The sequence below is a fragment of the Tyto alba genome, unplaced genomic scaffold (assembly GCF_018691265.1).
Source record: "Tyto alba isolate M040663 unplaced genomic scaffold, T.alba_DEE_v4.0 Super-Scaffold_6, whole genome shotgun sequence".
Taxonomy (NCBI): Eukaryota; Metazoa; Chordata; class Aves; order Strigiformes; family Tytonidae; genus Tyto; species Tyto alba.
In genome coordinates this window covers 10,821,300-10,831,721 of record NW_024881327.1, presented here as the reverse complement: position 1 = coordinate 10,831,721, position 10,422 = coordinate 10,821,300, and the positions used below count along the sequence as shown (strand labels likewise).

The 10,422-nt window shown below is 42.9% G+C and overlaps 1 protein-coding gene across 7 annotated transcripts in view; it reads left to right on the top strand.

Annotated features, from left to right (window-relative positions):
- Window positions 1-10,422, top strand: part of FAM13A (family with sequence similarity 13 member A) — a 139,060-nt gene that overhangs the window by 104,387 nt on the left and 24,251 nt on the right. For 6 of the 7 annotated variants that reach the window (XM_042807847.1, XM_042807845.1, XM_042807842.1 and 3 more), the window contains 3 exons: window positions 1,261-1,337; window positions 2,057-2,099; window positions 7,205-7,355. In XM_042807847.1, coding sequence (XP_042663781.1) covers window positions 1,261-1,337; window positions 2,057-2,099; window positions 7,205-7,355 — 271 coding nt within the window. The remainder of the gene's footprint in view (window positions 1-1,260; window positions 1,338-2,056; window positions 2,100-7,204; window positions 7,356-10,422) is intronic. The other variant, XM_042807846.1, reaches the window with a different exon arrangement.

Here is a 10,422-nt window from a genome sequence, read left to right as displayed (position 1 = left end):
CACAGCGCTACTCTTTTGAGCAGCAAAGCCTGCTTTTTAAGTTTTCCTGAGTGCACTTATTTCATACTTGCATTTCAGAGACTGCCAGCAGGTTGTGTGGTGGTTTAACCTTCTTTTGACTACATCCTTACGCCTCAAATAATAACCCAAATTAGACTACCTGCTTGGAGTATCAAAGGACATAACCTGTACCTTAGTGTTTACTAATAGGCCTTCATCATGTAAACAAGTTTGCGATCAAGCTTCTTAGCCACCGTTTTCTGAGCCTTCCTGCTTTTTCAAAGCCTGAAAGAATATGTAGGACAGTGTGTGGAAGCTTTCCTTTTAGCTGTCTAATTGCATCTGACTCAAAAGCGTAAGTCGGCAGTGGAAAAACTGTCAGTTCCACTTACTCTCCTGAGCAAGCCAACCACAGAGCATTAAAAGCTTGTAACTACATTTCAGAGACATAGTCACCAGGTACCAGTAGGACTTGAAGAATCGTATTAAGCAAGGCTGGAATGACTGAGCTGTGTCACCGGGGCCAGGGCAAGAACAACACTCCATTCTACTGACTGACTTCCTCCTATTTAAGAGGGGCTTGCCCAAAAAAGAGGGTAGAAAACCTCCTGGACATGTGCCCGAAGTGGCAGCATGGCTTGTCTTCACAGTACTTTCTCAAGCTCTTAGAGGACAACAGCATTAATGTTCCTAATGGCAGCCAAGACAAATTTCAGAACAAGTTGTCATAACCAGTTGAATTTCTTGCCTGCATTCATGTTAGCACAACTTACCATTACTTTTGTGCATATGGCAGTCTCTTTGCATTCTTCTGCCCACTTAAGAAACTACAAAAGGGTTTGGCTGAGAAGGGGACTGTTTTCTAAGATAAGCATAGTCAGTCTGGCTGGGAAGGTGCTGTGGATTTTGGTACCTGCTTTTACAGGATTTGTACGCATTGCAACGTTGCTCTCAAGCTCAGCCTGCCTGTCAGTCTGTAAAATGGGAACTGGTGGGGTACCACGCAGCATTATTCTGTTAGACATTTTGAGGTCATCTGATGAAAGAGATGAAGCAGTGAGCAGTTGGGTTTTTTTGCAGGTTATGGGCAATAAAGTGTGGGGTTTGTTTTGTTATAAATGTGCAGCAGGCAGTAGTGTGATTGTTGTCTTTTTTCTAGAAGTTCTGTTGGATATTTCTGTATCTGATCTGTGTAATGGCCTGCAGCTTAAATCTGTTTCTCTCATGTATCTTACTGCTTTAACATTTACTGTATTACAGAGTATGGAAAGCTTTAGCTCATCCAGGCCTATAGACAGAACAAGACCTGATGACATGGAAATTTTATCTGAAGAAAGGTGATTTTTTTTTTTTTTTTAATATATGTATGTTTTATTTTCCCTGTGGTTATAGTACAGCCTAAGAGATCTTTCACCACAAACTGAGGGTGACGTTTAGTGGTGCTGCAGAACAGCATTACCCACTGTATTAGCTTCAAAGTAGAACAGCGTGGAGGCATTGTGTATGTTGTGTAGGCTCTGCCCAGCAGCACACACCACCAAGACCCTTCTCCCACCCTGTTAGGAATGGCACTGAAGATGCTGTGATGGTGCAGACTTGAAAAGAAGTCAGCTGTGAAGCACCTGAACCAGCATGCTCCACAGAGAGGACTGCAGGGCCTGTCTCACCTGGCCACTGGGTTGGGAATCCAGCCCTTCTCTCATGTATCGCTCTCTTGCAAGAGCTATACAGCCCCACTCTGCTCACCTGAGATGACAATTTCTCTCCACAGTTACGTATGTTGGGAGAGTTGTATTGGTTTGGATTAAGGGCACTGGAATTAAATAACATTATATTTTTCACAAATAGTTCATGGGAGGAAGCAAAATGATGTAGTTTAGCAGCCTGAAGTGCTGCAGCCCAGAGTGTCCCTTCGTTTACTGAATGTAAGTGTACAGCAGTAGCAAGAATCTAAAAACCCATGTGTCCAGAAGTCCTGCTTGTTTCTGTTACAAAACAAGTCTGGTTTTGTATTTATAATATGTTGGCTTGTTTTTGTTTTGTTTTTTTTTTGTAGCAAAGAAAGTGAAAACGATGAGGTTTTTTTCAGGCACTCTCAGGTTGGTATTTTTTTTGTTTTTGTGTTTCAGTTTTGTGATCTCTAAATGGGCTTTTTACTGAGTAGAAAAAAGTAGTTAGGCATATAGTTCTGTGAAATTTTGTTTCTCCCGGGGAGATGGAGTTAGCTTTTGCTTTTTCTTTCCTGTCCCTCTGCTTTTTATTTACATAATTTAGGGAGCTTCTCAAACACTGAGAGGTCTGAAAGCATCTGCTTCAGTCCCTTCAATCCTTCCTTGCCAAAAAGGGAAGCGTCACTGAAGTCAGCACTTTGGTTTAAGTGACGCCAAGTTCCCTTATTAATCATTGCAAACAGGGTGTGTGACTGGTTATCTCCCAGGGTAGTAAGATTAGCTTGTCTCTCTTGACTTCTCTAAAATCATTTGGTCTTTTGTTCATGATTTCCCAATGCAGCCTGTTGCCTTTGAACATAGGTGTCTGTGATCCATTTGCCTCAGAAAACTGGATCATTTCCTACTTCTCTCTAAGGGTTGGTGATTGGGATGAGTGTCAGGATGGGGGGGATGTGACACTGATGACAACAGTTTTTTCCCCAACTTCCCATTTCTGATCAGCACCCAGCTCCTGCGTTTGCTTTATGGTGTTTTTCAGCTAACTGTTCAGCAAAGCAAATATTGGGGTTGAGTTAGGTGAACACCTTTGAAGTCACTGATTCATTTGTATTTGTTTGAAACACCTCTAGAGAGACAAGCATTTCAAATACTAGAGTTATCTGAGGCACCTCTCCCTCAGTTGTGCACCCATTTTAGAGTAGCACAGTAAAACAGCTGCGGACAATGTCTGGTCTCTCTGGCTGTCTGGAGTTAACCAAGGATGGATAGTATTTTTAAACTAGCCTTTTCTTGTGGGGTTTTTTTGGTGATTGTTGTTGTTTTTTGGTTTTGTTTTGTTTTGTTTTAAATAAAAACAACTATGCATTTATTGCTTTTGAAAGACTTAATTTCAGGTAGGTATTATTTCCATCTAGCAGGAAATGCAGAAGAGGTTATTTGCTAACAGCTCGGCTCTGACCAGCTGTGTTCTAGCTGGAGAGGTTCATGGGACACTGAAACATGTAACCTCTGCAAGGGGTATTCAGTACTGCCTTTGATCACTGCTCTGACTGGGATTAGATGGATCTCCTACTTTGCTTCCAGAGAGTCAGTAATACCCAATTATCCTGCACTTGCTCATGAGCTGTTGCATTTTCCAGAGTGGATTTTGCAACACCTTGTTCCTCACGTACATGTGGAGAAGGTGCTATCACTGCCATGCCACACAATACTTCCATTAAGCTTTTAAATTAGGCTGGGGGAGGTATATTCGAATATGAAATCATAATCTTATAATAAATTTCTCCCTAGGAAGAGTTTTAAAATTTAGAATTTTAACTGCAGCAGAAGATGTAGCCTTAACCCAGAGATTGTATTATATAGGAATTAGAAGGTCAAGAAAATGTTACATTCCCGAAGGGTAGTTTTACATTCCTTGTCCCTTATAAGCCTTTTGCTTAGGGCAGCTTAAAGACATACCTTCCATAACAAACAACTCATTCAGGATGAGAAAGGGTCAGGGACTTTCTTACCCTTTTCTCTTTCTCACCCTGTCTCCAGTCTGAAGATATTAGGAAAGGTGTTTGGAAATTGCCATAGCTACTAGTTGTGAAGATTTGGGTCTCCATAAAGCAATAAAAATACCTTGGAACTCATGTCCTGAATGAATTTTCTGTGCTTTTGTAGCCTTTGTAATGCGTCCTTGGAAGTAGCTAAACTCCAGGATGTAGGCTGTGATTTGAACACCACAGGTTACTAGTACCCCCTTTTTGATAAGCGAAGGGTGTTTAAGATTCACACCGACTTGGCAACAAGTGTAGAGGGGATTGGCATGACTCAGGAGTAAGACAGCAGGATGTATTGTATTGCCAAGAGGTGCTTAGGGATGCTTCCTGCTTGTGGTTGTAATGGATGGTTAGATGTAGGGGAAGCAAGCCTTTTAAATAAAACTGATTTGAATCCGCATGTAATTGAACAGAATACAACTTCCTGGTCAAAATTCAGCGATCTTTTTGGTCACATGTATTTCTAGCTGCTTGAGCTACTCTTTATGCTGAATCTCCTTTGGAGCAGGGAGAATGAAAGCAGCTGACTTATCCCCAGGTTACTTAGGTCTCTAGTTACTGGTACCTGCAAAGCACGGCTGCAGAAGCAGCTTCTAAAAAGCAGAGATCAGGTGCCTAGTTTGAAGATTTTTTTGGTGGTCATTTATGTAATATTCGCAGTGCACTGTGATTGCCAGATGCTACTGAGATCATCAATTTGCTGCCCCTTTGCTTTCTAAGAAATTGTGGCACATCCATACCTAAAGCACAGTAGTTCTCCCTTAATTTTTTTTTGTCCTGGAGGTAGGCAACTGGTAACATCAGGAAATCAAATAGGAAAATAAGTGATGGGAATACTGAATTATATACTACTCTGTGGGTTTGGAGCGTTAATGCAAAAAAGGTTAAACATCTGCTTTCTTGAGTCTCCTGGGTTTGTACCACCATTGTTCTTCAGGACGCCTAATGATTTATTCATGGTATTAGAGGCTACATCAGTGAGCAAGGAAAGGAGAGTAACTGTCTGCACGCACACCACAGGCCTGGTGTTAAACAGCTTTTACACATTTCCAACAACTGAAGTGACTTTAGAAGGAAGAAGATGTTGATATGGTCTTTCTAATATAGCTGTAATAGAAATTATTTACCCATATGGGAACTACTCATATCTACTACAGATATCTTTTCAGGATCTGAAGTCCAGCGATTGTACACTTTTCATAGCAAGACATTTAGCTCTGCAATTAGTATCAGTGGTGGTGACGAAATGATATTTTCAGGTTGCTCCTTTTGAAATTGTTAAAATCTATGTAAGTTCCTCTCTTTGCACTTCTTGATGTAATTAAAAATAAGCACCTATTTTGAAACTTACTGCTTTATTTCTTTCAGCCTTAAAAGACTGTGCTGGCAATTTAAGTGCAGTTTATCAACTGGTACAGTTTGTTCTTTAGCAAATGTAGAAGACTGCCTGTTTCTGGACACTGACCAGTCTTTCTGTTTGTAATGTACACTGACTATTTAGAACCTGCCAAGAAATTTGTTACTGGACCTTAAATAAATATTTAAGTCCTCCGAACCTGGAAGCAGCTTAAAAGATATTGAATGGTGAATTAGCATTTTTCCATGTACAGCTCTCACAATAAACATATTTGTAATCAGATTTAGTGTCAAGCTGTACGAGTTGCTAGTGCTTGGCAAACTGTCATCTAGTGTTTCCTTTTGTTATAATGTTTCAAAAAGGTGATTTATTGAAATAAAAAGGAGATACAAACCTTATACAAATACAAGGCAGAACGCTCTTTACAGACATCAGTGTTCATCACCCAGGTTATCAGAACCATAGAACAGCCCAGGTTGGAAGGGACCTTGAAAGATCACCTGGTCCAGCCTTCCGTGGGACAGGGAGCCTAGATGAGCTTGCCTAGCACCCCGTCCAGTTGCAGGGATTGATGGGATTGAATCCAGGTAAAAACATGTATTCATATGATTTGTCTACTGGGAGGGTTTTTTCCCTCTCTACATGAAGCGTACCTGTTTTTCTCTGCTCAAAGGGTGGGGAAAAAATGAAACACATAATTAGATTTATACAGATGAAAAAAAAATTGAATGTGCCTTAGTGGCATGTACTAAGGATATTGATTTAGTACAGTCTGACTGTGCTTCTGGATTCACAAGTAAAATATGTCCAAATGTACCAGTTATTTTCTTTAGGCCCGTTTTCTTCACACATCCTCATATGCAGATTGCTAAATAGATTATCAAAATACCTTCGGGGGGAAATCTGCATGTTGACTACCTGCTAGACTGTACTTGAGAGAATTATGCTTAAGCTCTTCTTATGAAGATTAGTTTATGTAGTAATGTAATGCTGTCTATTCAGATGGCTGTGTGTTTGTCAGTGGGATTATACGTATCACACTACATGTTAATGTACATGCTTTACCCTTCCTTTTCACTACTGCCCTCTGTGAGGCATTACAGCTAATTTATTTTAGAGTGACAAAACTGCTCATGTCATCAAGCACTATTACAGACACACGCACTGTGTGTCTGGATTGTGGGAATGGCAGTGATTTCTGCATAAATGCACACGACGTGTGGTATGTGCAGGGGTGAATAGTGGTGAGACAAACAGCAGTTGCTTCTAGGTAGTGCTAAATGATGAATCACTTACTTGACAGCATTCTGCCTTTTTTTTTTTTTTTTTCCCCCCTAAGTCATTGGATGCTTGTGTGAATTTTTTGGCTTTTTCCCAGAGTCCACACTGCTTCCAGCCGAGATGCCAAACCCCACTGCCGTTTGGATTTGCGCAACACTGCTTTAATACCCAGAGCTCCTCCATAAATAGTTCTGCTCTCCCCACGCCCAGCTAGAAAACAACCACAGGAAATCAGGGAATGTGCAGCCAGCACAGCTTAGCTGGCACTAATTGATCTGAGCCAGCACAGCCTGCATGAGAGCCTTCATGTACGTAGCCTGCACTGCTTGCTGTCTGCGGCTGCTACCTCTGGAGCTCTGGTGCCTGCTTTTTAGAAGACACCATATTGCTACAGCCTTACAACAGCAGCAGCATTTTTGTTGTTGCTCCAAGGAGTTGCGCTCCTGTAGGAATTGTACACAGCCGCCCCCTCTCTCTCCCTTTCTCCCTGCCTTCCTCCCTCCCTTTTCATCCCAATTGATTACTGGAGGTTTTTTCAGCTGCATGCAGTTGTCAGGGCAGGCAGTCTCGGGAACTTGCAGTGGCTTTCTAAAGAAGGAAAAATTGAAGAAAGGCAGATGGACAGATGTGTTTGCCAGTGTGAGTGAGCAATTAGTACGTAGGGGTCGCCAAGCAGGGGATTTGGATTTGGAGCTGGAAACGTCAGGATCTGTTTGTTTGGATCTTTTTAGCTAAAGACGTGAGCTTACTGCTGCTGTGACTGCAGGGGTGTTGTGTTGTTTTTTTTTTTCTCCTCTGCCTCCTGAAACATTTTTTCTATTTCTTATTTCTGTGGGTTTATGGGAATATAGCTGACTTCAAGTATGAAGATTCAAGAGCATCCAAGCATTCCTGAAAACAAGTTGCAAAGAAATCAAGATGCTGATGATGAGGAAAACAGCTTTGTGTCAGAAGTGCCTCGGCTGGATTTGACAGCGCTGTGTGATGACAACAACTGGGAAGGTAAGATTGTGTGATGGCTGGTCGTATGAGTGAAACGAGAGAGAGGGAAACCTGAGTGGGCTGGGTATGTCTTTATGTGTTCGTGTTCCCTTGCCAAAAACAACAAGAAAGCAATTTTGTCCTGAATATGGAACTGAAAAGTTTGCAGAAACTGGAACCGAAATACTGGATGGGTACTATACCCATTCTAATTGTCACATAGGGGAAGAAAATTATTTGGTTTATTCTTGAAGTTACTTTCATGTGCTGTTTAGTACTGTTAAGTCTCTGAGTGCTTCAGAGTAATTTATTTCTTGGTGGCTGGTCACTCGAGTATTAGGCTAGACTCCCCCACACTTCAAAGAAACTGGGTATTTCACAATCTAAAGCAACTTCTTTCTTTCTCCCTTTTCTTCTTTTTCAAACACTATTGGGAGGTAATGATTTGGATCTGAAAAGCACAGCTGGAAAAAAGGCTGTGTATCTGCTACTCTGTCTTTTGATGGCTCTTACAAACAACTTTTTTATATATGTATGCTGTGAAAAAGTGGCGATCACCAGCTCAAATGGCAGTGTTAAATTGCATGTGGTTTAAATTATTTTAATACTGGTTTTTAGCTGTCATCTCCAGAGTGCATGTTTGGTTGGCTGTTTGCACTGACTCACTTAAGAGTGGGAAATCTGGGGGACTTCTGTGGGTGCCGCGAACTTCAATTTCATTTGAAAGTGGGGTGAATTGAAGGTGTCCGGCACCTCTGGGATCAGATCCTTTTCCAGTTACTGAGTATGTCTCTGTACAAGCAAGAATTCTTCTGTTAGTTTGTGCTTTAGAAGTGAAAGAGGGACTTTGACAGGGAAGAAACAGGAAAATGTGAGCATGGTATTTTCATAAAGCAAGAGAGGGAAAATGTATAAATAATTTGTTGCTTAAAAAAAAAAAAAATCTCTGAGGAACACTGATAAGTTCTCTGCTCTTGCCTCCACAGCGTACGTGACCCAGTATATTTTGCCTTTCCCTGTAGGAGGGGAGTAGTTATGACACTTAGGGCATGAGTAAAGAAGACCTGCAGCCACGGCTGCCTTTGATTCAGCCAGGCAACTAGTCACCATGGACGGGAGAGAATTTCTCCACTTGCTTGCTAGGAGGGATTCCCTGGGTAGTATCACCACACGTGCAGCATGGCTTGATCAAAGCGCCGTGGAAGGGCTCCCAGGAGGCCTTGGCTGCCTTATGTGTTTGCTGAGATGCTAATTAGCACAGCCCTGCAGGGTCTTGAGCCAGGGTGAGCAGGTCTGTGTTCTCAGAGGTGATGTGTGGCTTCAGCTGTCATGTGAACCTTTGGAAATAATGAGGTTTTTTCTTCCTGGGAATCATATGAATGCATGAAGGGGAGAACACAGCTCCTTTCTGTCTGCCAGAGGCTCTCCCATCCTATCAAATAAGTTGCACCTTCAGTACAACTCCCTCTCCGTAGACATGCTCTTATGTTTGGATTCTATCTTTCTTGTCCTGCAAATATGAAACAGGATTATGAGCACGTGTGACTGTGCTCAAAGTGTTCTTCATTTTTGATTCTTCCTTTCTCCCTTCTGTTCACATGTATTTCACAAGAGGAGGAGATGGGCAGTTGCAAAAGATTTGGCTGTCTGGAGTGAGAGAGATGTCATCTAAAATATGTGCCTTCCAGAATCACCGTTTTGTTGGCACAGATGAAAGAGCAGCAAAATGGTGCCTTCTGTGTCTCAGCAAGAAGAGACCGAGTCTTTCCTAGCTGTGGATGTGAATCAAGCTCTCAGCAGCCAGGAAGGGGAAGATGTTAACGTCAACTCTCAGACTGCTTTTGCAGCTAACAGCAGTCTGTCGTTGAGACCGGCTTTGCAAGGCAGGTTGTACCACCCATCCACAGCTCTAGCAGCCAGGGCATCCTCCCTCCCTCTGCCAGCCAGCCTGTGTCACTCAAACTGCCACACATCTATCAGGATCCATGCCACAGCTCTGGTTGCCTCTCCAGTGAAAAGGGAGAGGGCTGCGCCTCCAAATGCAGTAACACTGAGTTATTGATTGCTTTGCTCTAGCAAATTTGGTAGGTCCATCTCTCGGGAGATTACCCATTCCTCCAGGACATAGCTGAGCTTAGTTTTGGGGACAGGGTCCTCTGTATCACGCTGTAGGAGATACAGAGCATCTGGTGACCAGGGCAACTGCTGGGCCTTTCACAAGTGGGTTGTGAGAATTACAGGTTAAGGGGTTGCCTTCAGCTGTAGCTGTCACTGCCTCCAGTCAAATGTTAGGAAGGAGCCTTGAAGAATGGGCACAAAATTACTCAAGACAACCTTATCCTCTGACTAGCTTTTGTCACTCAGCTAGGCTCTCCATTGTGTTAACACCAGAGCTGCATTAAAACCCCTCTTTCAGGGGCTTGGAAAGGTAGTAACTGCTGCCAGGTGAGGTGGCAGGGCCCCCTGCCTTTTATATTATGCTAGAAGTAATTTTTACCAGATTATTTTTTCTTTGAGGTTCACCACATAGTCAAATCTGTACACTAGAAGGGAGATTTGCTGTACTCTCCAGTCTGTGTTCCTTTTACCTAAAGCTGAGGAGAGAGAGGACAGAAATTTGCTTCCTGCTTCCTCCAGTGCACAGGCTCATACTCTGCCACGTGCTCGCCTTCTGCATCCGCCTTGCCTGCTCCATATAGGGACGGATGTGCAGGAATTATCAGGCTGTTGATGTAGCACGCAGGCTGTGAGCAGTGCCCCAGCCAAGTTCAAGTGCTGAATGCTTAGCCTGGGTGCATTTCCCATGGCCCAAGAGAAGTATTTTCCTAGTGTGCATTCGGTGGATGCAAACCAAATGGTTTTATTTTCGCGCTGGGTGTGAACCGGGCCGTCTCTGTGCGCTGGGATGTCTGGCTGCTAGGCTTGACTGCTAAGCCGGTCAGTCGGTGCCAGTGGAGATGGCTGGCAAGCAAGCATTTTCAGAGCCACTTCCATAGCACAGATTTTTTAATTGTTGTGGATTACATTTGAATCAAGTGCTGTGAGCGAGGAGGACAGAGTGTTCCCTCGCAGTCCAGTGCTATTGTGC